The sequence below is a fragment of the Natator depressus genome, chromosome 3 (assembly GCF_965152275.1).
Source record: "Natator depressus isolate rNatDep1 chromosome 3, rNatDep2.hap1, whole genome shotgun sequence".
Classification (NCBI taxonomy): Eukaryota; Metazoa; Chordata; order Testudines; family Cheloniidae; genus Natator; species Natator depressus.
In genome coordinates, this window is record NC_134236.1 from 159,834,682 (window position 1) to 159,862,159 (window position 27,478).

Here is a 27,478-nt window from a genome sequence, read left to right on the forward strand (position 1 = left end):
CCCCAGGGATCATGCTCCGAGTCCTGCTCGTGAGCAAAACTTTGGGCATTTCCTGTTTACTTGTTGCGAACAGATCTATGTGTGGTGATCCCCACATGTGAAATATGTGTTGGATTATTTTGTTGTTCAGTTCCCATTCATGCTCTTGGGAAAACCGTCTGCTTAACATGTCAGCCATCATCTTCCATCAGCCTGGGAGGTATGCTGCTGTAACAGAGATGTTGTGTTTTATGCACCAGTTCCATAGTTTTAAGGCCTCTGTATATAAGGAATGGGAATGTGCCCCACCCTGGCGGTTTATATAGAACATATCTGCAACATTATCAGTCAGGATCCTTATTGTTTTACCTCATATAAAGGGGAGGAAATGTAGGCATGCATTGCAAACCACGCGTAATTCAAGCAGGTTGATGTGTAAGAGTGTTTCTGTGGGGGACCAGGTTTTGTGCTGGAAATGGCCCAACTTGATTATCATACACATTGTAAGGAGAGTGATCACTTTAGATAAGCTATTACCAGCAGGAGAGTGGGGTGGGAGGAGGTATTTTTTTCATGCTTTTGTGTATATAATAAGATCTTCTAAACTTTCCACAGTATTGCATCCGATGAAGTGAGCTGTAGTTCATGAAAGCTTATGCTCAAATAAATTGGTTAGTCTCTAAGGTGCCACAAGTACTCCTTTTCTTTTTGCGAATACAGACTAACACGGCTGTTACTCTGAAACCTGTTTATTGGGTTTGTCCACCACTGTAGTGAATGTAGGCCCTTTGGGGTTGGTGTGAGTCTTTTGTGTAGGTTGTGCTTTTGTGAAAGCAACGCAGGTGTAGTCTGGCATGTTTTACAATGAAAGTGGTGGCCACCATATGTCCCAGGAGTTGTTGGCAGGAGCATACAGACACCCACAGGCTCCCTGAGATCACCGATATGACGGAGGTCAGCGCTGTGAATCGGGGCATTGGTAGCAAATGCTTTGGTCTCTACTGAGTCCAGGTGCACGCCTATGAAGTCCAGTTGTTGTACTGGAGTTAGGGTAGATTTCTTTTCATTGATTTGTAGCCCTAGGGAGTGAAACAGAGAGATGGTTTGTCAAGTGATGTGTAGTGTTTCCATCCTGGTAGGACCTTTTAGTGGGCAATCATCTAAGTATGGGAATATCAGTATTCCCTGTCTGCGTAGATGAGCAGCTATCACCGCTAAGGTTTTGGTAAAGACCCATGGAGCTGTCAACAGTCCGAATGGCAGTACTCTGTATTGGAAGTGATCTTGTCCCACTGTGAATCATAGGAATTCTCTGTGAGCAGTATGGATGTAATGTGAAAGTAAGCATCTTGTATGTTGAGGGCTGAGAATCAGTCCCCCTCTTCCAGAGCTGGGATAATTGAGTTCAGTTTGACCATTTTGAATCTGTGGGTGTGGACAAATTTGTTGAGTTTCCTCAGAACTAGTATAGGTCTCCAACCTCCATTTTCCTTTTGAGTCAGGAAATAATGGGAGTAAAACCCTTTCTCTCTGTGTTGTGTTGGAACTTGTTCCATGGCCCCTAATTGTGATCTACTTCTTGTCTCAATAAGTGCTCATGAGAAGGGTCCCTGAAGAGGGAAGGGGCAAGGGGCTAAGTAGGTGGTATGAAGGTAAAGGGGATGGTATAACCCACTCGAATGATCTCCAAAACCCAGTGGTTCATAGAGATGGTGGCCCACATATGGTAGAATGGTCAGAGTCAATGACCAAAAACTTGGGTCATTGGTTCTATTGGCGCTGGTGGTCGGGGGAGGTCGGTCAGACCCTCAACCAATGCTTCAAAACTGCATCTTGTTTGAAGGTGCTTGGGATGTAGCAGAATGGGTAGGTCGACGTCTCTGTGATTTGTGCCTTTGTCTTTGATTATCAAAATGCCTCTGTTGTCTCTGTCCGGTTGTGTCTCAATTGCACTGGTAAGGTCGGTATCTCCCTCATCTGTTAAGGGGCATATAGATACCCAGGGTTTGGAGCGTAGTTCGAGAGTCCTTCATTGAGTGTAGGACTTCATCTGTTTTTGCCAAGAATAGTTTTTTCCCTGTCAAAGGGGAGGTCCTCAACTTTAGTCTGGAGGTCCTTTGCTATTCTAGAGGATTGTAGCCAGAAGGCCCTCCTCATGACTACTGCAGTAGCTGTTGTGCAAACAGCTGTGACCACAATGTCAAGGGACGCTTGTAAAGCAATCCTCGCCATGAACTGACCCTTCGGTTATGGTGGATTGGAATTGATCCCTTCGGTCTTCTGGGATGTCTGCTATGAATCCACTGAGTTTTTGGTAATCATCATGGTTGTATTTCACTAGTACTGCTGTGTAGCTGGCCATGCAAAATTGAAGGGTTGCTGATGAGTAGACTTTTCAGCCAAACAAATCCAATCTTTTTGGATCCTTGTCCTGTGGGCTGGATTTATAATGGGGTTGTTTCCCCCGTTGGTTCACTGCCTCCAGAACCAACGAGTATGGCTGAGAGTGTGAAAATAGGAAGTCCATACCCTTGTTGGGCACTTAATACTTCCTGTTCGCCCTTTTGCATGTCGAAGGTATGGTTGCTGGTGTTTGCCATACTAATTCTGCTGGTTCCATTAGAGCACTATTAAATCGGTAGCGCAACCTTAGTCAAGGATGCTGAGTGTAGTATCTTGAGCTGACGTTGGTTTTCAGTCACCTCTTCCAGCTGGATATTCTGGCTGGGTGCCACCCATTTGAATAGCTCTTGAAATTGTTTCGAGTCATCTGCAATAGTGGGTTGGGATGGCACGACCACTTCATCCGGAGATGAAGATGAGTTGTGAGTTGCTGATTATTCTTGGTTGTTGGAATCATCCAATTCTTCTACAGAATCCTCCTGTCTCTCCAAGGGCTCATTTGCAGTATCTGTCGCAGGACGTATTTGTCACCTCTGTGGTGTACAGGGCCTGAGCTTGGTAAACCGCACATGGGTCCCACTGTGCCCATTGCATTGGGAATGGCATGGGGGGCACATCCATGGGTTAGTCAGCCATGGAGGCATGTCCCTGTGTAGGCGTTCCCTGGCACTTGTGTGCGACGGTGGTGGTTCTGTGCCTGATGGGGAAGAATTTCCAGAGTAGAAGACATATCAGCTTCCTCATCACTTGAGAATCTGGAGGCATTTAGTGATTCTGGTTGCACCGGTGCCACTGGCACCAGAGAACCATCAGTGCCGAGTATCGGTGATCCCAGTGTGGATGAGATTCTGATATCGGCCACTTTAGTGAGGGAGCACAGTGCCAAGGGCAGCAGTGCCATGTTCTTATGTGTAGAAGCCTGGGAGACTGATCCCATCTGCCTGCGTGTGGCCTTTGCCGGTGCCAACTTAGTACAGTCAGGTATCGGTTCAGGAGTATGCAGCACCATTGGAGTGGCATAGCGAGCTGAGGCATTGTCGGCACCGTGTCCTTCCTTGGAGTACTTGGTGCTGTGGAGGAAGTTGATTTATGCCTGCAACTTGACTCCTTATCTCTGCCAGCAGAGGTCCCAGTACGGGCAGTGCCGGAGGTGCTCGGTGCATCAAACATGCTCACCCTGCTAGCTGTCGGCATCATGGGTGGCAATCTTGCTAGAGACCATTTTCTCTTCAACAGTTCTCCATCAGCAGGAGATGTCTTCCTCGCCTTGTGGAGGAGAGAGTACTTGCTCTGTCCAGGGAGGAGGTGCCTGGCGAATCCCCCAATAGGGTTGTTGCCGGAGCGGACGGTGGTGTTAGGGATTTCTCCGTAAGGATCATTTTAAGTTGGAGATCCCTGTCTCTCCTTGCTCTGGCTTTAAGATTACTGCAGTGGGAGCATTTCTGAGGAACGTGTTCCTTTCCTAAGCAGCAGATTCATTGTGAGTGTCCGTCGGAGGTGGGTATTGCGTCCTTACAAGAAGTACATCTTTTAAACCCAAGAGAGGCTAGCATTTTCAGAGTCCAATTTTGGTCGTGGGATAACTGAAGGAAATAGAGGGAAAAACCCCCTAGGGAGGGGTGTTTTTTTTGTTTGTTTGTTTTAAGTTTAACTGGCTAGAAAAAGAAGGAGAAACCCAGTTCAACAATGAGTAACTACTGAGGACTAACTTAACTAATAACTATTTTTAACACTTTTCTAGATGGTTCTGTGACACTGCTGTTGGCGCTCCGTCTGCAGCCAAGGATGGTTGAGAAGGATCTGAGGGGGTTGGGACTCATGAGCATTAGTTGAATTGCCAACAGCACCGCGAGACGGCTACTGTGCACGCACGTCCCACCAGGTACTGTTACCGAAAATCTCCGAACTGCGGTGCCGGGACTCACCAACACCTTAAGTGGAGCACCCACAGGGAACTTGAAGAACTTTTAAATCCTTTATGACACTGTTATGGCTTGCTCTTTTCTGTAAAAGCCTTATAAATAATGGGCTTGAGGAATCTCAGACTGATTTTACATAAACAGAATTATTCTCAGTATATATCAGTGTAAGGTCCCAATCCTGCAAAGACTTATGCAAGTGCTTAATTTAACTGAAGTCAGTTGGACACACTGTCTGCTTAAAGTTAGGTCCTCAAACTGCAAAGACTTGCATATTGCTTAAGTAGTGGGAAAATCAGGCCCAATAGTCTCACAAGAGATCTCAAGATGATCAAGGGATATTCGTTCATGAAGGCTGGACAGAGAGCCATTTTCTCTTCAATACACACACAAATTCCAGCTACACATGACCACCAAGACTCGAAAAGACTCTATAGTGTTCAGATCTTTGGGCAAATTTCAACACATGAAGAGGAAAAAACTCTAAAGGTTTCTCTCAAACAAACTAGAAATTCCATCTTTAACAGAAATCCCATGCTATTTTATATCAACATGTGAAATTAACACAAAAGACGAAAAAGTAAATCTGACTTACTTTTAAAACTTTTTTCTTTAGACAACTGAAATAACTGGACTACAGACAACAAATGTTAAGGGAAAACCCTGCTTCCCCTTTCATCTGCAGACACATAGGGCCCAATAGGTAGTGGAACATGTTCCACTGCACAGAACACAGATGAGGGGAACTTGCACAGGTCGTCTCCACTCCCTGATCTCCATGGGGCTGTGAAGGATGGAGGATAAATCAGCATATCTGGGACTGGAGATCTCTGGTTCAAATGTATCTGAGTGAAGTGGGTCAGGACTGAGTCTTCAGGAGTTGCATAGTGGCTCCATGGCCTAGGGTAGAGAGGGGAAGGATGCTATTTCCCTGGCCACTGGAGAACTCTCCTCCATCAAGCCACATCACTTTGATTTGCTGCATATCAGGGTTTCTCCCTTAATAAAAAATTTAAGAACTCTTGAACCATTAAAGATTTTTTATCCCTTTCTTTATTAAAACAAAACAGTGACATTTAAGTTGTCAATCACTATCCCTGAAAAGCCCTATTCATTTTATTACCTCTAGTTTGAGAGTGCTTATTCTTGGAACTGTAATTCCTGGGAACAGATCTGCCATAATGTTCTCAAACAGAGGAACATCTTCTGCCAGAACCTTGGGTAAATTAGCTTCTTTCACTGAATTGATTATAATGAGAGCTTCTTCTTCTGCAGGAACACTAGTATCATAATTTCTAGAAAAATTATAAAAAGAATGTCAACTCAGTAATATTTAATATATGGTTCTACCTATCTTACACCTTGGGAGAATATCATTCTCAGTTTCTAATTTATTTATAATTGTGCATCACACTGTATATTTTAGCAGATATTTTGGAAATAATCACATTTTTGTACTGAAAAGAGTTTGGAAGGACAAGGGGAGATCAAACTTCTTTATTTAATTTGAATTTCACTTTGGAACACAATTTTGCTCACTTTTCTCATTTGGGACCCAATCCAACTCTGAAATAAAATAAAAGATTCTCACTGACTTCAATAAAAGTTGGATCCAGGCCCATGAGTAGTAAATTCATACAAAATCTATTCAACAGGAGGGAAAAAAGGCAAATGAATACAGTAAAACAGGAATTCAAGTCATAGTATATTAAAACAACAATCATAGAAATGTAGGGCTGGACGGGATCTCAAGAGGTCATCTAGTCCATCTCCCTGTGCTGAGGTAGGACCAAGTATACCTAGACTATCCCTGACAGGTGTTTGGCTAACCTATTTGTAAAAGCCTCCTATGAGGGGGATTGCACAACCTCCTTTGGAAGCCTATTCCAGTATATAACTACCCTTTACAGTTAGAAAGATTTTCCTTATATCTAATCTCACCCTCCTTTGCTACAATTAAATTAATTATTTCTTCTCCGTGTCCATTGACAGTAGGACAATTGATCACCGTCCTGGTTATAACATATTTGTACACATATCAGGTCTCCCCCTCAGTCTTTTCTCAAAACTAAACATCCCTAGTTTTTTTTAACCTTTCCTTATCAGTCATGTTTTCTAAATCTTTTATCATTTTTGTTGCTGTCTTCTGGGCACACTTGAATTTGCCCACACTTGAAAGTGTGGCATCCAAAACTGGAAACAATACTTCATATGAGGCCTCATCAGTACCAAGCAGAGCAGAACAATTACCTCTCATGTCTAACATATAACACTACAGTTAATCCACCCCAGAATATCTGCCCTTTTTACAACTGCAAGACATTGTCTCATTCAAATTGTGACCCACCATACCCCCAGATTCTTTTCAGCCTAGCCTATTATTCCCCATTTTGTACTTGGGGATTTGATTTTTCCTTCCTAAATGTAGTACTTTACACTTTTTTTTTATTGAATTTCATCTGGCTGATTTCACACCAGTTCTCCAATTAATCAAGGTCAGTTTGAATTCTAATTCTCTAAAAGACTTGCAACGCCTTCTAGCTTGGTGCCATCTGTAAACTTTATAAGCATACTCTCTGCTCTATTGTCAAGTCATTAATGAAAATACTGAATAGTACCCAAGCCAGGACTGATCTGAGCAGGACCCTACTAGATGTCCCGGTTTGACAGCAAACCATTAATAATTACTCTGAGAACGGTTTTTCAACCAGTTGTGCACCATGTTTTGGTAATTTCATCTAGACCACATTTCCCGAGTTTGCTTATTAGAATGTCATGTGGGCCTTATCATGGCTAATACAATCCAGTTCTATAACATGGTCTTAACAGCAGTTAGAAAGAAAGAAAGACAGAAAGAAAGAGAAGCTTTTCAAGCTATTAAAGCTGAGGCCCCAGATACATGGGACTTTTTAAAAAAAAAAAACAAAAAAACAAAACAAGAAATGCACCTTACGGAGGAACATAATAAACACATCAAAGGTAACTGGTTCCAAACTCCTTATATTTCTCCAGGAATATCAATAAAAGAGAAGAAATCATTATTGCCAAACATATACCTTACGAAGTAAATGATAAATATATAGATAATGAAGGCAAATGTCTAGTTAAAGGTACAATCGGTGATAGAATACTAATGTTAGGAAGTATTTATGCCCCTAATCAAGGTCAAATGCCTTTTTTCAGAAAGTTATCTCGGACACTAGAAGATTTTAGAGAAGGAGATATTATTATTGGATATGATTATAATTGTATCCAGATCCCTGGTTAGATAGATCAGAGAGGTAGTATAATAAAGGACAGATTAATTCTGCTCCTGATTTTCTATCTAATGAATAAACATATTTGTGTGACTCCAAGAGGTGTATTAACCCAAAGGAAAGAGACTACTCCTTCTTTTCAATATCTCATAGAAAATATATGATCTCTAGATCTTTGCTTAGTACAGCAATGTCAGCACTGCAAGGAGGCATCTCGATGAGATCATGCATTAGTTTGGCTTCTTATATGACAGTGGAAAGACACACTAAAATGAAAAAGTGGAGATTAAACATCTCACTTCTATGGGATGACAAGAAAAGAGTTGAAGCTAACAGAGAGGAAAATAAGCAATATTTTAAGGAAAACAATGCTGACTAGATTTAAAAAAGCACTCTGTAGGATATCTTGAAAGCAGTTATTGGGGCATCGTAATTAACAAAAAATTCTATGTTAGAAAAGAGGAAATGCAAACATTGGTCAACAAGGCTGAAAAATTTAAGTTACACCAGAAAACTCAATCGCAGAAAACAAACAAGAGGTCAGAAGCAAGTTACATTCGCTCCAAACAGAAAAATCTGAACTGGCAATTAGATACACAAAACACCTATATTACAAAAAGATTAACAAAAATTGATAAATTACTAGCTAATAGACTAAAAATTTAAAAGGAAGCAAAATTATACCTCCAGTCTGGAAAGCTCCATATAAACTGGCAACTGGCCCAAAAGGAATATGTGAGACTTTTGCAAACTTCTATAGGAGACTTTACTCCTTGGAGTCAGTTGACCATACGCTAATAGAGGAATATTTAGCTAAAGCTGATATACCAAATCTATCTAGAAGCCCTGGAGCAAGATATTAAATCAGAGGAAGATCTGGAGGTTATTAAGTCCCTTAAAAATGGTAAATCCCCATGCCCTGGTGGATTTCATCCAGAATTCTGTAATTTTTTTAGGGCACAACTAATATAACAATTAACAGTATCTTCAATGAGCTAACAAAAAAAAAATCTCAGATACTTGTAGAGACGGACAAGCTGCTCCCCAGCTCCTCTGGCCTTCCCCCAGCTCTGGCTCCACTCCAGGTACCTTCTCATGCTCCCCAGCAGCCAGGCCCATCTCACTCCACAGCTAGAGGAGACTCTGTCTGCTCCTGGCCCACTGCCCTCTTACAAGGGCCAGCTGAGCCCTGATTGGAGAGTGGCCACAGCTGAGCCTGCTTTCCCCAATCAGCCTGGGAGCTGCTTGCCCCTAGCCACAGCCCTCTCCTGGGCTGTTTGAAGCCCCTCAGGGCAGGAGCGGGGTGACCACCCTGCTACAGAGTCATTTGCCCAGTCAATCAACAATATTGGTAGTCTATCGCTAGCAATGACTACCAAACATTGCTGATTGATTGGGCAAATGATTGGCCTGTTCAGTCACCAATAATCCTAATATAAATGGAATTACAATAGGAAACAGGGAATGCAAATCAACCTTATACGCAGACAATGTCATGGTATTTGCTATGAATCCTGTTCACATACTATAAGAAGTGCAAGAGGAAATCTAAAAATTTGACAGTGTCAGGATTTAAAATAAACTGTGACAAGTCAGAAGTTCTGGATGTAGGTGTGGGCTCTGATCTATAGAAAGATAGAAAAGATAAATATAAAAAACAAATGGGTAACTACTTCAATAAGATACTTGGGAATACACATTTCTAAAGCAGGCGACCAGCTTGGCTTAATGGTGAAATCCTAGCGGATCTTAAACATAAAAAAGAAGCTTACAAGAAGTGGAAGGTTGGACATATGACCAGGGAAGAGTATAAAAATATTGCTCGGGCATGTAGGAAAGATATCAGGAGGGCCAAATCGCACCTGGAGCTGCAGCTAGCAAGAGATGTCAAGAGTAACAAGAAGGGTTTCTTCAGGTATGTTGGCAACAAGAAGAAAGCCAAGGAAAGTGTGGGCCCCTTACTGAATGAGGGAGGCAACCTAGTGACAGAGGATGTGGAAAAAGCTAATGTACTCAATGCTTTTTTTGCCTCTGTTTTCACTAACAAGGTCAGCTCCCAGACTGCTGCACTGGGCATCACAAAATGGGGAAGAGATGGCCAGCCCTCTGTGGAGAAAGAGATGGTTAGGGACTATTTAGAAAAGCTGGACGTGCACAAGTCCATGGGGCCGGACGAGTTGCATCCGAGAGTGCTGAAGGAATTGGCGGCTGTGATTGCAGAGCCCTTGGCCATTATCTTTGAAAACTCGTGGCGAACGGGGGAAGTCCCGGATGACTGGAAAAAGGCTAATGTAGTGCCAATCTTTAAAAAAGGGAAGAAGGAGGATCCTGGGAACTACAGGCCAGTCAGCCTCACCTCAGTCCCTGGAAAAATCATGGAGCAGGTCCTCAAAGAATCAATCCTGAAGCACTTAGAGGAGAGGAAAGTGATCAGGAACAGTCAGCATGGATTCACCAAGGGAAGGTCATGCCTGACTAATCTAATCGCCTTTTATGATGAGATTACTGGTTCTGTGGATGAAGGGAAAGCAGTGGATGTATTGTTTCTTGACTTTAGCAAAGCTTTTGACACGGTCTCCCACAGTATTCTTGTCAGCAAGTTAAGGAAGTATGGGCTGGATGAATGCACTATAAGGTGGGTAGAAAGCTGGCTAGATTGTCGGGCTCAACGGGTAGTGATCAATGGCTCCATGTCTAGTTGGCAGCCGGTGTCAAGTGGAGTGCCCCAGGGGTCAGTCCTGGGGCCGGTTTTGTTCAATATCTTCATAAATGATCTGGAGGATGGTGTGGATTGCACTCTCAGCAAATTTGCGGATGATACTAAACTGGGAGGAGTGGTAGATACGCTGGAGGGGAGGGATAGGATACAGAAGGACCTAGACAAATTGGAGGATTGGGCCAAAAGAAATCTGATGAGGTTCAATAAGGATAAGTGCAGGGTCCTACACTTAGGATGGAAGAATCCAATGCACCGCTACAGACTAGGGACCGAATGGCTAGGGAGCAGTTCTGCAGAAAAGGACCTAGGGGTGACAGTGGACAAGAAGCTGGATATGAGTCAGCAGTGTGCCCTTGTTGCCAAGAAGGCCAATGGCATTTTGGGATGTATAAGTAGGGACATTGCCAGCAGATCGAGGGACGTGATCGTTCCCCTCTATTCGACACTGGTGAGGCCTCATCTGGAGTACTGTGTCCAGTTCTGGGCCCCACACTACAAGAAGGATGTGGATAAATTGGAGAGAGTCCAGCGAAGGGCAACAAAAATGATTAGGGGTCTAGAGCACATGACTTATGAGGAGAGGCTGAGGGAGCTGGGATTGTTTAGTCTGCAGAAGAGAAGAATGAGGGGGGATTTGATAGCTGCTTTCAACTACCTGAAAGGGGGTTCCAAAGAGGATGCCTCTAGACTGTTCTCAATGGTAGCAGATGACAGAACGAGGAGTAATGGTCTCAAGTTGCAATGGGGGAGGTTTAGATTGGATATTAGGAAAAACTTTTTCACTAAGAGGGTGGTGAAACACTGGAATGCGTTACCTAGGGAGGTGGTAGAATCTCCTTCCTTAGAGGTTTTTAAGGTCAGGCTTGACAAAGCCCTGGCTGGGATGATTTAACTGGGAATTGGTCCTGCTTCGAGCAGGGGGTTGGACTAGATGACCTCCTGAGGTCCCTTCCAACCCTGATATTCTATGATTCTATGAAAAGACGACACACCTTAAATAATATTAATTATACTAATTTGATTAAGAATATCAAAACAGATCTGGAAAGTTGGTCAAGAGAAGGTTAACTCACCTTGTGCAGTAACTGAGTTCTTCGAGATGACTCCCACTCTTGGTGCTCCACTGTAGGTGGGACAGGACCCCCTGCACCTGGGATCAGAGATCTTCATCAGCCATGTCCGTTAGACCACATACGCACATCTCCCCACTCTCATGCTGTGAGTGGGACTTATATACAGCGCTGTGCAGTCTGACCACCTCCAGTTCCTTCTCAGCCACAGAGCATATGTTTTAGGCTCTGAAGCAGAGGGGAAGAGGGGGTAGTGGAGCACCTGTAGGAGGACACATCCTGAAAAACCTCAGTTACTGCACAGGGTGAGTACCCTTCTCTTCTTCTTCGAGTGATGTCCCTATGGGTGCTCCACTGTTGGTGACTAGAAAGCACTGCCCCTAAATGGACAGCTGAGGCTTCGGAGTGACATGTATTGCCTATGATAGGACAGCATGTCCTAGGAGAGTGTCTGCTGCGGCAATGTGCGTAATAGAGTAGTGCTGGGTGAAACTGTCTGTTGATACCCATGTGGCAGCTTTACAAATGTCACCAATGCGGACATTATTCAGAAAAGCTATCAATGTGGAAAATGAACTTGTGGAACGTGTTGTAATTGTGGTAGGAGGTTGTCTGTGGTGGAGTTCGTAAAATAAATGTATACACTGTGAGATCCACTTGGAAAGGCACTGTTAAGAGATGGCTGTGTCTTGGATCTTTTGGTGGTTGAGAAGAATAATCATGGTGATTTTTGGAAATGTTTAGTCCTGTCCAAATAAAACACTAATGCTCGTCTTACGTCTAGGGTACATAGAGCTGCCTTCTGTTGCTTATGATGACACTTTGGGAAGAAGCAAGGAAGGTGTATTAGTTGTTTGAGGTGGAAAGATGATAGAACCTTAGGTAGTAATCTTGAGTGTGGGCATAGGGTAACTTTGTCTTTGTGCAACAGTGTGTATGGTGGATATGCCATAAGGACCGTGATTTTGCCCACTCATCGGGCAGCAATGATGGCGACAAGAAAGGACATTTTCATTGATAGATGCAGGTAAGAACAGGTCGCCATTGGTTCAAATGAGGGTCTAGTCAGAGAACATAGCATGAGGACGAGGTCTCAGGCAGGGGTCAGGTCTCGTATGTGGGAATAAAGATTTTGGAGACCCTCCAGAAAGCGTTTTGTGAGCGGGTTTGTGAAGATGGAATAGCCATCTATGTGGCAGTGAAAAGTAGTGATTGCCACCATGTTAACCTGAACAGAGCTGGTAGATAATCCTGATTGTTTAAGGTATAACATGTAGTCCAGGATAAGTGGTAGCTGAGCACGTGCTGCGTCAACTTGGTGGGAGGCACACCAGCACTGAAATCTAGTCCATTTGTAAATGTACATGCATCTAATTATATCATGCCTGCTATTAAAAAGTATCTGTTTGACTGCACACAAACAGCTTATTTCCGAATCCCAGAACCACGTAGGAGCCAGGACTTGAGGTGGAGCATCTGTGGATTGGGACGGATGATGCGTCTTGTGGAAGGACTGTGGTGTTGGACGGAGAGAGATCGGCTGACATACTATATGTGAAGGAGGTAAGTATACTAGACCTGTTATGGCCATGTTGGAGCTCTAAGAATGATGGGAGCTCAGTCCTCCTGTATTTTGCAAAGTAAAAAGAATAGGAGGGCCAAAGGAAGGAAGGCATAGAGGAGTGATACATACCATGTGATAAGGAATGTGTCTCCCAATAATCTGTGTTCCAGTCCTGCTCTGGAACAGAATTGAGGGCAATGAGTGTTTTGCAAAGTAGCAAACAGATCTATGTAAGACATCCCCATTGGTTGAAGATGGGCTGACAGGCTTGCATGTCCAGTTCCCACTCGTAATCATGGGAGAATCTCCTGCTCAATGCATTCACGGTGTCCAGGGAGGTACACTGCTGAAATGGTGATGTTATGTTGGATACACCTGTTCCACACTTTGAGTGCCTCCGAACATAAAGAATGGGATCTTGCTCTGCGGGCGAGATTCTCCATCATGACTCTGATGGTATGATGTTTGAGGAGAGGGAGGAAACGTGGCAGGCTTTGCACACCGCTCGTAGTTCAAGGAGGTTGATGTGTAGAGTAGATTCAGTTAACGACCAACTGCCCTCACTATGTGATTGTGGAGATGTGCTCCCCAACTGATTAGGGAGACATCAGTTGTTAGAATCATGGTCGGTGGTGGTTAGAGGAAAGGAACTCCGACACAGACACAGACATTGTTGGGCTGCGTACACCAAAGTAGTGAGTCCTTGACTCTCATCGGCATGGATAAAAGTTTGTGGAAGCTGTGTTTGTGGGGAAGAGATACTGTATGGAGCCACGCCTGAAGACACCACATGTATAGTCTTTTGTGTCTGATCACGAAAGTGGCAGCTGCCATGTGGCCTAGAAGTTGCAGGCACATTCTGGCAGAGATCTGGAGCCATAGACACCGACTTCCCCTCTGCCCGGTGGGTGCTTGACCCCCCGACCCCAAGCTCCTGGTCCCACCCCTGCCCTGCCTCTTCCCACCCCTGCACTGCCCTTGCCCCACCCCCGTTCCACCCCTTCCCCAAAGTCCCCGCCCCACCCTGCCTTTTCCCACCCCAGCCCTGCCCCCATTTCACCCCCTTCCCCCAAGTCCCCGCCCCTGCCCTGCCTCTTCTCCACCTCCTTCCCTGAGCATGCCACATCCCTGCTCCTCCCCCGCTCCCTCCCGGAAAGTCCTAAGCACCGCCAAACAACTGTTAGGCAGTGGGCGGGAAGCGCTGGGAGGTGGAGGAGTGGGGATGCGGTATGCTTGGTGAAGGAGGAGGCAGCGAGGAGAAGTGGGGGCGGGGAGAGCTTGGCTGCCAGTGAGGGCAGAGCATCTGCTAATTTTTCCCCATGGGTGCTCCAGCCCGGCAGCAGCCACGGAATCAACGCCTATGTCTGGGGCAGACCTATACATTGGATATCAGATCTAGTATAGCGGAGAATCTGTGAGGTGGTAGGAAGGCTCTGGCTTGTATGGCATCTAATTGTGCGCTGATGAATTCCAGGTGTTGTACCCGGAATTAGAGTAGACTTTTCTAGGTTTATGAGAAGGCCTAGCTTCATAAACAGGTCCATCGTTACAGGACTGCTCGGATCGGGCCTTGAGGAGACAATTGTCCAAGTATGGAAAGATGACAATGCCTTGTTTCCTTAGACAGGCATCAACTACCACCAGGACCTTGGAGAACACCTGAGGGTCTGTCAATAGTCCAAAACACAGTATCGTGTACTGACAGTGATTGTCACCCATGACGAATCAGAGAAATCATCTGTGGGCAGGATGTATTGTGATATGGAAATGTGTGTCTTGGACGTTGAGGGCTGAGAACCCAGCCCCCTGTTCAGTTGCTGGGATAACACTGGAGAGGATAACCATCTTGAAGTGTTGCAGTTTGACAAACTTATTTAGACTGCGAAGCTCCAGGATAGGTCACCCGTCACTGGATTTCTTATGGATGAGGAAATAATGGGAGTAGAAACCCTGTCCCCTGTTTTGGAAAGCAACCAGTTCTATGGCTCCCAGCTGCAGAAGATGACTTATTTCTCTCTGTAGAATGGGTTCATGAGAGGGGTCCCGGAAGAGGGACAGGGAGGAGAGATGGTGGGGCAAGATAGGAAAGGAATGGAGTATCCTTCCTTGATTATCTCTAGAACCCACTTGTCCAAGGTGATGAGTTTCCATGATGGAAGAAATGGAGTTAGTTGATCACCAAACTGGTGGGATGTCAAATATGGTGGGGAGTCCGGTGGCTCTTTAAGGTACCACCAGACTCCTCGGCTACCATTCTGAAAGATGGTGGGAATGACTGGAAGAGGGGAGGCTTCCCAATGGGTATCGGCGGGAAGCAGGGGGAAAATGAAACCTAAGCTATGAAATAACTGTAAAGATAAAGTAAACAAAAAATTTTTTTAAGAAGAAAAGGAGAAGAAAAAAATACTAACTACACTACAACTAACAGGTAGGGCACTAGCTACTGAGGGAACAGGAAAAAGCGGGCTCTGCTCTGGATTCCATCTCAGACTAAAAGTGGTAGAAAAGGAACTGGGAGGAGTCAGACTGCACAGCACTATATATATGTACCACTCACTGCACAAAAGGGAGGAGGTGCGCATGTATGGTCCGACAGGCACTGCTGATGAAGATCTCCAATCCCACGTGCCAGGGGCACTGCCGCACTTACAGTGGAGCAGTCATAGGGACATCACTTGAAGAAGAACATGAAATTTCAGGTTTGGCAAAACTGCAGTAGTTAAAATGAATGTCTTACCCCAAAATCACTTCTTTTTCCAAACAGTTCAAGTTTCAGGCCCAGGAAATCTCTTAGATCAAATGGTAATCCAGGATAAATTCATTTGGGGAAATAAGAAACCCAGTGTTCAGCAATTTACTTTACATAGGTCATGGTAAAAGGGAGGATTGGCTCTGTCAAGATATGCAAATTTGTGAATGAGTGCTCCAATGATTGGGACCTTTTAAGTCTGTGATATATGCCATCATGTGCCAGCAATGTCCCTCTGCCATGTACACTGGCCAAACTGGACAGTCTCTACACAAAGAATAAATGGACACAAATCTGACATCAGGAATTATAACATTCAAAAAGCAGTAGGAGAGCACTTCAATCTCCCCAGTCACTCAATAAAAGACTTAAAAGTGGCAACTCTTTAACAAAAAAACTTTTAAAACACACTCCAACGAGAAACTGCAGAACTGGAATTAATTTGCAAACTGGACACCATCAAATTAGGCCTGAATAAAGACTGGGAGTGGATGGGTCATTACAAAAACTGATTTCCCCACACTAATTTCCCCTTGTTACTCACACCTTCTTGTCAACTGTTTGAAATGGGCCACCCTCATTACCACTACAAAAGTGATTTTTCCTTCTTTGGTATTCTACTGTTAATTGAATTGCCTCATTAGCACTGCCCCCCACTTGGTAAGGCAAGTCCCATCTTTTCATGTACTGTGTATATATACCTGCTACTGGCTTTTCCACTCTATCCATCTGATGAAGTGGGTTTTAGCCCACAAAAGCTTATGCCCCAATAAATTTGTTGGTCTCTAAGGTGCCACAAGGACTCCTCATTGTTTTTGCTGATACAGACTAACATGGCTACCACTCTGAAACCTGTCACCAGTTGGAAGAGTGGGTATAGCCAAGGGTTTTGGAGGAGATGAGAAGTTAGCAGTTGGGAGTGGGAAAATATTGGCCTATTTGAACAAGGGAATGAAAACAGCAGGTGCAAACAGAGGGAGTCAAGCCTAGAAAATGTTTGGAAATATACTTTCTATATAAATTAAGTGATAACACAAGCCATACAGGAAATGGGTTTGTCTATACTATTTATATATTGTGACAAAGTTCCTCCTCTACCTTGGTGGATCTTGTGCTTATTGGCAGATTTGCTTGCCTTGGAGCTTCACGGCAGCCCTCAGCTTGGCCGTTTTTCTGAACCCACAGTCCAGGTCAACTCCTTCTGTGTCTGACCAGGAGTTGGGAAGATTTGGTGGGAACCCGGGCTCGCCCTCTACTCCGGATTCCAGCCCAGGGCCCTGTGGAATGCAGCTGTCTAGAGTGCCTCCTGGAACAGCTGTGTGATAGCTACAACTCCCTGGACTATTTCCCCATGGCCTCCTCCCAACACCTTCTTTATCCCCACCATAGGACCTTTCTCCTGGTGTCTGATAATGCTTGTACACCTCAGTCCTCCAACAGTCCATGTTCTCACTCTCAGCTCCTAGTGCCTCTTGCTCTCAGCTCCTCACACGCACACCACAAACTAAAGTGAGCTCCTTTTTAAAACCCAGGTGCCCTGATTAGCCTGCCTTAATTGATTCTAGCAGCTTCTTGACTGGCTGCAGGTGTTCTAATCAGCCTGTCTTAATTGTCTGCAGAAGGTTCCTGATTGTTCTGGAACCTTCCCTGTTAACTTACCCAGGGAAAAGGGACCTACTTAGCCTGGGACTAATATATCTGCCTTCTATTACTCTCCTGTAGCCATCTGGCCCGACCCTGTCACAATATATACACATATGTAAATTCCCACATGTGCATAACAACAGCAACTAAACACTTTGGACCAGATTCACCCATGGTGTACCCTCATTATCTTCAGTGAAGTTATATCACGAAAGAATTTGGCTCTTTATCTCCCTGATGTAACTCTGAACATGTGAATGTAAGTAAAGTACAACAGATAATGTCTGCTTCTGGTTTTCTGCTATCTCTTCCTGGACAGAAATGCACCACATTCTTTTTACAAACCCAAAACTACAAGACATTGTGGACACCTAGGTGCTACCAAGCACATGCTGATGCTAACAGGAGTTGAGAGTGTTCAGCAATTCACTGTTCTGGAAGTTTAATACTTAAAATCTAGCTGTTTGAAAGTAGGATGCACCACTACCAAGGCTTTGTATCAACATACAAAATAAAAACCTCTAACTGCACCTCTGTGCTCGCTCATAAGCAGTATGTGATGCCAAATCAAGGTTTTACCAATGGAGTTAATATTGATCTTGCTTGTTTTTAAAGCTGGAGTCTTCAATGTAACTATCATCGATTAAGTCTTTTGCACATTTTTAAAGCAATTTTACATTTTTGTTTGTTTAGGGTAATGATTATAACAGAGCTCCTCAGTCCTCCAACTTCCACCTTGTGATGAGACATCCCAAAATCCACTGGGCTGGTGATGTCAGTGTGTAAGTCAATATTCTTGTTAAAGATTCTCTGCTTACAACATTTTAGTTGTGAGATTGTGTGTTATTTTGCTTGTTAAGACATCATAATAAAGACCTAAATTTTAGTAATATAGCGTGGGAGAGATTTAGACTCTTACTCACTGTATTTTTAATTCTTTTTTCTTCTGTCCAGCCCTCAATAACACTGTCTTTATGGCTCTCATACCAAAATCATAATGATCCTAGAAAACATTAAATATATTTCCTTAACAAGGCTAAAAGAACATAAAAATTTCTTAAACAATATCAGACATAAATTGACATACGCGCTTGAGAACAAGAAACTCAGTGGGATTGCTTGGATGCAGACAAAGGCAAAAGTTGTCCCTGGAACTATATACTTACTATATAACCCACTAACAATGCCCCGCAGCTGCCTTTCCACCTCCCGTTCCCCCTCCCCTCCAGTGACTGAAGGGGTGTTAATAGGCCACTTCACATCAAATGATCCCTTGAAATATGTGTTGACTACTTATACTAAACAATCTGTTCCACCTTGTATTTAACTGTGTCACTCTGAGTAGGTTTCCCAGACCTGAAGAAGAGCTCTGTGTAAGTCAAAAGCTTGTCTCTCTAACCAACAGAAGCTGGTCCAATAAAAGATATTACCTCTTGTCTCTCTAATTTTGAAAATTATGTTTTACCTGTTGTGACAGCTGATTACAAGCCAAGTGGTAAAGATTGACCAATTTCCCAGAGAGTAACTTTGCTGATTTGAAACCTTCTGAAAATAACATTACTTCAGCAATGAGTTGATAATCTGGTACCATCATTGAGACAGGTCGAAATAGAGATTTTAAATTGTCTGGGAGTTCTACACGGCCTTTGTAGCTGGTGAAGAAGAAGAAAATGACTCAAGACTTCAAAAGTTACATCTGTATTAATTATCTGGGAGTTAGAATAGTAAGAAACTAAAGAATGATTTCTCAAACACAAAAAAGTTATAGTATAGGTACAGTACTTAGATATTTTAATTACATATAATATTTTGGTATTATCCTAAGGGAATTAAACAGCGAAGTTTTATTGCTTACATCAACACATTTTATTTAGTCCACAGCAGATAAATTATTTTAGGATTGCCAGGTTATAACAATTTCCCTTAAGTTTAGATGTTTTGAATAAATACAAATGCATGCATGCACAATCATTAGTTTTGGTATAAAAACAGGCAGGAGATAATTAATTATCTACAGATATGCTTCCATTCTCTTTTAGAAGAGTGTAAGACTTATGCAGATTCAGACACCTGCAACTCCACTTGCCTTCATTGGGATCTGTGTGTGTTCAGCTGGCATTCAGTACCTCTCAGGATTTGATATAAAATTCCTATTAATGCATATAGGAGCTATATTCATAAATCTCATATGCAGACACATCCCTAAACTTTTATTCTATGGATCAGCATAATCACTGTACATGAAAAGATGGTAAACATTTACATTTTTTCTTTTCTTATGCCTACACTTTAACAATAAAACCAAGGAGTCTTGCTGTAAAGAGAAATGGTACTTGCAGTATAACAACAGGCCACCCATTAAACCTATACAGGACAAAACACCCATTCCAGCTGTTACTACAATAATCTGACCAATCTGAGTTAGCACGTGCTATCAAAACACGTGGGGATGAATGCACATAACAAAATGTGGATCAATAGCAAATGTTTTCTGAAGACAGAACATTGAGATGAGAATGGCTGTCCATCTTTAATTCATGACCCTTCACTCAATCCATACTGTAATTCTGGACTAACTTTCAGTAACACAAAAATTAATGATTCAGAGACTGAAAAAGGTTCCTTTTGGCTCAGCTAAAACAAGAATACTGTTGCATAGGAGGCAGAGAGAAGTACATTTGTCTCTCACTACCAGTCCTTTTCTGTCCCCTCAGCCAGGTTTCAAAGGCGCAGACATATGCTTCTCCCTTCACCCAAGGAACATATAACATTTATCACCAGTACTTCTTAAATGTATAATTTCTTCTGACTGCTTGTAATGGAGCAAGAAAAACAGACTTCTGAAAAGAAATGACGACATTATGACATAGTCTTTTATTACATTATCACATAGTATTTTCCCCTGGACCCCTGCTTCATTCAATGCATAAGATGAATAATGTTCAGGAAATGAGGCAAATATTCAATACTTCTTTTTATCCTCATTATTTAACAGGTGGGCCCATTCTTCATTTACTGTAAGTCACCCAAACCCTGCAATGAATAAAGAATTATTAATCTTTTTTTGGGCTTTTCTATCATTCTCATCATTGCTTATCTGAACTAATAAACATTGATGAATTTATCTTCAACAACATCTCTGAGAGATTAGGAGGGTTTTCACAAATAATGAAATGAGATTAAGGCAAAAAACCATTAAAATCTCCATTAATTTTGGACACCTCAGTGATTAATAATTCTATACTCACTGCAGGATTTGAATGGTTTCCATAGCATGGGACCACACATTGAATGATAAGGATAAGGATAAAAAGAAATATTGAATATCCCTGGAATATCATCTATCTTGTACACTAAATAAGGCAAGCATCATGTGGAAATTAGGTATGTAATTATACAACTAAAGGTGAACATAATGAAAACATATAATGGGGCAGCGTCAACTGCTGTGTGTGCAGTTTCCTTTCCTTTGTGGTCCAGCTCTTGCCAAACTGGCTTTTCTCTATTCAAGTCCAATTAGTCCAGTCCACCAATTTAACATAAAATGAATCACGCAGCTCTTATGTTCCAGGGCTTGCAGTCTTCCTCTACTTCTCAAGTGTTCCCTGGAGGCAGCCTGATGTTAGATTGTTTACCCTGTCTCATCCAAGCCCTTCTGCCTCCCTTATTCTCTGTTCTTCTTTTATAGCTGGGCTTGTTTTCTTTACTGGTTCAAGCTGTGCTTGTCTCCATAAATGGTGTGATCAGCATAGTTGCTTGTAAGTAGGGAAGGCTTTCTTCTCTCTTCTGCCTATGTTCTGTATGGGATTTGTAAACCTCATCACAAATCCTCCCTCTCAAGGCTGAGTCCTCAAGGCCTACTTCTCTTGACAGAAAATCTGTATTGTGATGCAATTTTCCTGTCTGGTGCTGGTATCCAAAAGGCATATGGTTGCAACGATAGATACTATTGCATGATCCTAGGGTTTGTCTATTTCAGGGGTTCTCAAACTTCATTGTACTGTGAACTCCTTCAGACAATAAAAATTACTACACGACCCCAAGAGGGAGGTTGAAGCCTGAGCCAGCCCGAGCCCCCAGTGTGTATGTGTGTGTGTGTGTGTGGGCAGGGGGCCTGTAACCCGTGGGCTTTGGTTCTGGGCACAGCAAGTCTAAGTCAGCCCTGGTGACCCCATTAAAATGGGGTCCCGACCCACAGTTTGAGAACCACTGGTCTATTTCATTACACTCAGCCAGCACAACAGGGAATGATTGCTAACCAACATGAGTTCGTTCCCCAGGAAGTAGTACTATAGGTTCTCTATCAACCACTTGGTAGCCAAACATTCCTTCTCTATCACCGAATATACCTCTCAAAAAAATGAGCTTCTGGCTGAGGTACACTACCAGGTGTTCTTCTCCTGTACCTCCTGGGAATGGAGACCGCTCCTTGACCTATTTTGGAGGCAATTATTTTCAAGACAAATTACTTCTTCAAGTCCAGGCTATACTACACTGGGTGTCTGCAGGCTATGTCTTTCAGGTCTTGAAAGTATCTTTCACAGATTGGAATTCTAGGAAGGCCCATATTTGCATTTTAATGGTGGAAGTTTTGTAGACCTGTAACACATGGACCTTATCCTACAAGGGGCAGTCTTACCTGCCACTGACCAAGTATCCCGAGTAATGGACTTCCCATTTACTTTCTGTGCACTTGGCAAGGTTGGCCATCAACCTGGCTTCCCGCAGTGCTTGAAGGACAGTGGCTACTTTGTCCAGATGGGAATTCCAATCTTTCCTATAAATGACTACATTTCTGAGGAATGCCACCACATATTGATTATGAGATTGGAGTAGTCGCTCCATCAACCGTTGAAAAGTAGCCACTGCTCTATGCAACTTGAAGGACATCATTTTAAAATGGAATCAGCTGAGTAGCGTGGAAAAAGCCATCTTCTCTTGAAAGTCAGGTGTTAAGGGAATTTACTAGTACCCCTTTGCCAAATCCAGAGTTGTGATGCATTGGGCTTGTCCTAACCAGTCTAAGAGTTCATCCACCCAAAGCATAGGGTAGGCATCACGTTATGAAACTGGGCATCAAATTTTGAAATTGCACTCACTTTTCTGAGGTCTGTACAAAAACACAGTGCCATCTGGCTTTGGGACCAGCATAACTGGACTCCTCCAGTCACTTTGGGATTCCTCTGTTATCCCAAGTTCTAACATGGCCTTGAACTCTTTCTCAACTTCTCCTCTCAGTTTGTTGGGGACTGGTCAGAGCCCCTTCTGTATTACTTTACTGGGCTCAGTATTAATAAAGATAGTATGCAATGGACATATTCCTGGGGTGGGCTAAAAACACCTTTGTAAATGTGGCCACCAGTTGAGATGTCTGCTCCTTTTGCTCCTAGTTTAGGTTCTCTCTGAGAGGCACTAAGTTTGTTTCAGGTACTAATTAATTTGGGGTCCTAGTTTTGGGTCCTCAGGGTACAGCATGACAAAGAGGCCTTCCCTGGCTTCTGCACATTTATATGGTAAATTTGCTGACATTTCCCCGCCCCCCCCCCGGTTGTTAAATACTCCATGCTTCCTACCGTCTTCATTACCTAATGAGGTCCTTGTCACTTGGCTATCCACTTTGATTCTGAGTTTGGAAGAAGCACCAGAATTTGGTCACCTAGCTGGAGGGTGTGTGGTTGAGCCCCTTTATTATAATACCGTCATTGCCATTCCTGCACTTCTTCAAAGGTTTGGGGTTTTTTTGTTTTTGTTTTGGTTTTTTTTGAGTGTAGGGACCCACAGTTCCCAGTCTCTCACATAACTTTAAGACACATTGTACAAGGATTTTGGCTCTTGGAGCCTGGCTTTCCCATGTCTCCTGCACTAGGTCTAGTATGCCTCTTGGCTTTTGTCCATACAACAGTTCAAATGCAGAAAATCCTGTTGAGGCTTGTGGTACTTCCCTGATGACAAAGAGCAGGACTGGGAGTAGTTGGTCCCATTGTCAAAGGTCCTGGATGATGAATTTCTTGAGTATTCTCTAATGTCTGTTTAAATATTTTAACAAAGGCCATCTGTCTGCGGATAGTACACAGATGTGCACAGCGCTTTGACTTTCAATATATCAATGCAGACTTCTCTCATCATCCACAATATGAAATTAGTTCCCGGTCTATCGGGATCTCTTTGGGGATGCCTACCCATGAGAAGACCTTCTGCAGCTTGTTAGCAATAGTCTTGGTGTTTGTGGATCAGAGTGGTATGGCTTCCAAGTATCAGGTGGCATAGTCTATAATAAGTATATAATTGTTGTACAGAGGCACTGTTCTCTAGGGGGCTTACCTGGTTGACTCCTATTTGTTCAAAGGGGGCCTCCATCAAGGGAAGGGATACTACTGGATCCCATGGGACTCCGTCAGTGGACACAAACTGGCAGTTGGGACATGATGTACAAAAATTCCCAACTTTTTTGAGGATACCTAGACTGAGTCTTATCTTTCTCCAGGTGTCCCACACAAGGAATTGCAGATGAAGAAGCTAATGATATAACCATGGTACTAGTAAATGTGTATGGATCTCCTGCATCTGCTTGTCTTGGTCTATGTGATAGAATCAGTCCATCTTGAGGAAAAAGAGGGGGCACTGTTGTGCCTTCAAGAGGTCCACATCCTCTCCTTATTGATCATTGCTACTTGTTCGAAGGTCTGACTCAAAGTCTCATGTCATTGCTTTGCTCCACACAGAAATCTGAGCCTCTCTGAGTCCAGTTGCAGTGGTGAGTGTCTCGTCTGAACTCATGGAAGAACATTCCTTGGCATCTTCTGCCTTGCCTGGATTGACTACAGACTCTGTGGTCTCCATTATGCCTCCAGATGGAATTGTCACTCACCTCTCACCTTTCTAGTCACTTCTCTTTCCAGGTCTATTTCCTTGTGAACTGGGAGGTGAGTAGCGCGAGGCCCGTAAAGGAGAAAAAGCCTTTAATACTTCTTTTGGGGTGTCTCCCTAGAGGTCCTGAGCTAAGGGGAATGTGACACTCTACACCCCAGGGGAGCGCCCAGTAATTCCCATATTCATCATTTGCATATAATTGTGATATTGCATACAAAGCATGTAAGGTATCATGGCAAAGGTTATGATCTGCTGAAACCCACTGTTCCATCTAAACATATATATATATATATCATTAATGCATATGAAGTTATGAGAATTGTGTTGTATGATTGTCACTAAAATATGCTGTAGGTTTGGGAAGTGCCCAGATACCTAGCTCCCCAACGACAATAACCAGGGGGATAACCAATGCCCAGGCAGGTGTCAAACAACCATCAACAGTCATTGTCCAGCAAGGGAGCTATAATGCAATGACTCGCTTGCACAAGGCCTCACCCGGGGAACTGCTCAATCTTGCCTGGTGACTTAACAATGCCCACCTGACATACCTGGACTCCAAGCACATGAACTAAGGGTATAAAACAGAACACAGTGGCCCGATGCTTTGCCTTTTCTCCTTCCCCCACCTATGCTGCAAGCGACAAGGACACTGAGAAGAAAGAAGATTTCAATGGAGGAGACTGGCCCAGGTTTAAGAGACAAACCTGTGTATTAAGGACTGTAAGATCCAGTGAGGTGAGAACATTGCTTGATCTAAATACTGTCCAGTGTGATAAAGGTTAAGGTTTAGACTGCATGCTTATATTTTCTTTTGTTTTTGGTAACCACTCTGACTTATAATCACTTATAATCATTTAAAATCTCTCTTTTGCAGTCAATAAATTGTTTGACTCTTTATCTTTTACCAGTGAGTTTGCCTGAAGTGCTTGGTAAATCTGCTCAGGTGTACAAAGGCTAGTGTATATCCACTTTCCGTTGATGAAATGGTGAACGAATTAATAAACTTGCATTGCTCAAAAAAGGGTCTTGAACAGTGCAAGACAGTATATTACTGAGTTAATGGGGTCACGTATACCTTCATCTCTCCCTGGTTCCCAACAGCAGCCAATTTTACTGTCATGCTGAGTTACTGTAAAAATTCTCCGTGGATGTATAATGGGGATTCCCACCCCCTGCCACTAAGTTCCCTACTGTTCCCACTATCCGCTCCCAAAAAAATTTCTGGTCACACCCCAAGTATTAGGAGCCAGTGTTTTTTGGCCATTTGCCTCTACTGGAATTGTGAGTTTTCCCAAGGCTTTTCTCTATGCCCTATTTTCTCTTGTCCACATATGAATAAAGTTACACTCTATGGATGGGCAGTCACAAAATCTATGTCGCTGTTGTCCACAGGAGTAGCAGACAATTGCATCTGATCCTTGTCGTTTACCAGCCTTTGTGTCTTCTTTCCAAGTTTCACTGGGCCCAAGTTCCTGCACTGGTTTGGGCTTAGCAGGGCATTTAACATTACGGACTTACCACCACTGGGCCCTGTGAGGGGCACCTGTCATCTATCCCGTCCAACGACCCATTAAGTGTCTGGGCATTAGCCTTTGGGCAATAACCTGTGGCTGTGCTTTGGGGGGAAGGGGGCACTTATGGCACAAATACTGACAGTAGGTTTCTAACCAAGCCCAAAGAACTCTCCAGCGGAAAAGGATGCTGAGGCACGGATATGTGTACAGGTGTGTTAATTATTTTATATAGATCTGTGTATTTCTCATGTTACTAAGTAAAGAGAAAATATGTAATAGAATCCTGTGCAAAGTCTATCTATTGGCTGGCTTTCACTATCATGTACTCCTGAGAGGAAAACTAAGCCAGAAGACTCACACCTTTGCTGGCATTCTAGGGAATCTGCAAAAGCTGCTGTAGAGGCATGGGGGAAATGGGACACTAAATTTTCAGGGCCTACAGAACTGGGACATCAGGGTCCCCATAGACAAAAGGTGAGTCAGACCTGAGGTCTGCACCGGGAGTGTGTGCCCAAAGCCACAACAGGGACTAAACTCTGTCCAGCCCCAGCAAGCTAAAGACAAGTTGGATTCAACATTTAGGTTTCCTCACAGCAGTCTAGTGAGTGTCCAACAGCGGGAACTCAGCCAGATCTGTGACAATAAGGAAGGAGGATTGAAGTTGGAGAAGAATACCAAACCAGCAGCTAGGCAGGTGACTTGAGAGAAAAGCACACAATAAGTGATCAATGGCTCCATGTCTAGTTGGCAGCCGGTGTCAAGTGGAGTGCCCCAGGGGTCGGTTTTGTTCAATATCCTCATAAATGATCTGGAGGATGGTGTGGATTGCACTCTCAGCAAATTTGCGGATGATACTAAACTGGGAGGAGTGGTAGATACGTTGGAGGGCAGAGATAGGATACAGAGGGACCTAGACAAATTGGAGGATTGGGCCAAAAGAAACCTGATGAAGTTCAATAAGGATAAGTGCAGGGTCCTGCACTTAGGACGGAAGAACCCAATGCACAGCTACAGACTAGGGACCGAATGGCTAGGCAGCAGTTCTGCGGATAAGGACCTAGGGGTTACAGTGGACGAGAAGCTGGATATGAGTCAGCAGTATGCCCTTGTTGCCAAGAAGGCCAATGGCATTTTGGGATGTATAAGTAGGGGCATAGCCAGCTGATCGAGGGACGTGATCGTTCCCCTCTATTCGACATTGGTGAGGCCTCATCTGGAGTACTGTGTCCAGTTTTGGGCCCCACACTACAAGAAGGATGTGGATAAATTGGAGAGAGTCCAGCGAAGGGCAACAAAAATGATTAGGGGTCTGGAACACATGACTTATGAGGAGAGGCTGAGGGAACTGGGGATGTTTAGTCTGCGGAAGAGAAGAATGAGGGGGGATTTGATAGCTGCTTTCAACTACCTGAGAGGTGGTTCCAGAGAGGATGGTTCTAGACTATTCTCAGTGGTAGAAGAGGACAGGACAAGGAGTAATGGTCTCAAGTTGCAGTGGGGGAGGTTTAGGTTGGATATTAGGAAAAACTTTTTCACTAGGAGGGTGGTGAAACACTGGAATGCGTTACCTAGGGAGGTGGTGGAATCTCCTTCCTTGGAGGTTTTTAAGGTCAGGCTTGACAAAGCCTTGGCTGGGATTATTTGATTGGGGATTGGTCCTGCTTTGAGCAGGGGGTTGGACTAGATGACCTCCTGAGGTCCCTTCCAACCCTGATATTCTATGATTCTATGAATAAGAGGAGAGGTAAGCAGAAATAAGATCTGAGAAGTACAGACACAGAAGGCTG

General features: G+C 43.6%; 1 protein-coding gene across 1 annotated transcript in view; it reads right to left on the bottom strand.

The window, feature by feature from the left end:
- DNAH14 (dynein axonemal heavy chain 14) overlaps nucleotides 1-27,478 on the bottom strand; it is a 467,695-nt gene that overhangs the window by 258,448 nt on the left and 181,769 nt on the right. Inside the window, 4 exon segments of the mRNA XM_074947623.1 lie at nucleotides 5,425-5,570; nucleotides 6,875-6,882; nucleotides 18,228-18,307; nucleotides 18,770-18,956. Coding sequence (XP_074803724.1) covers nucleotides 5,425-5,570; nucleotides 6,875-6,882; nucleotides 18,228-18,307; nucleotides 18,770-18,956 — 421 coding nt within the window.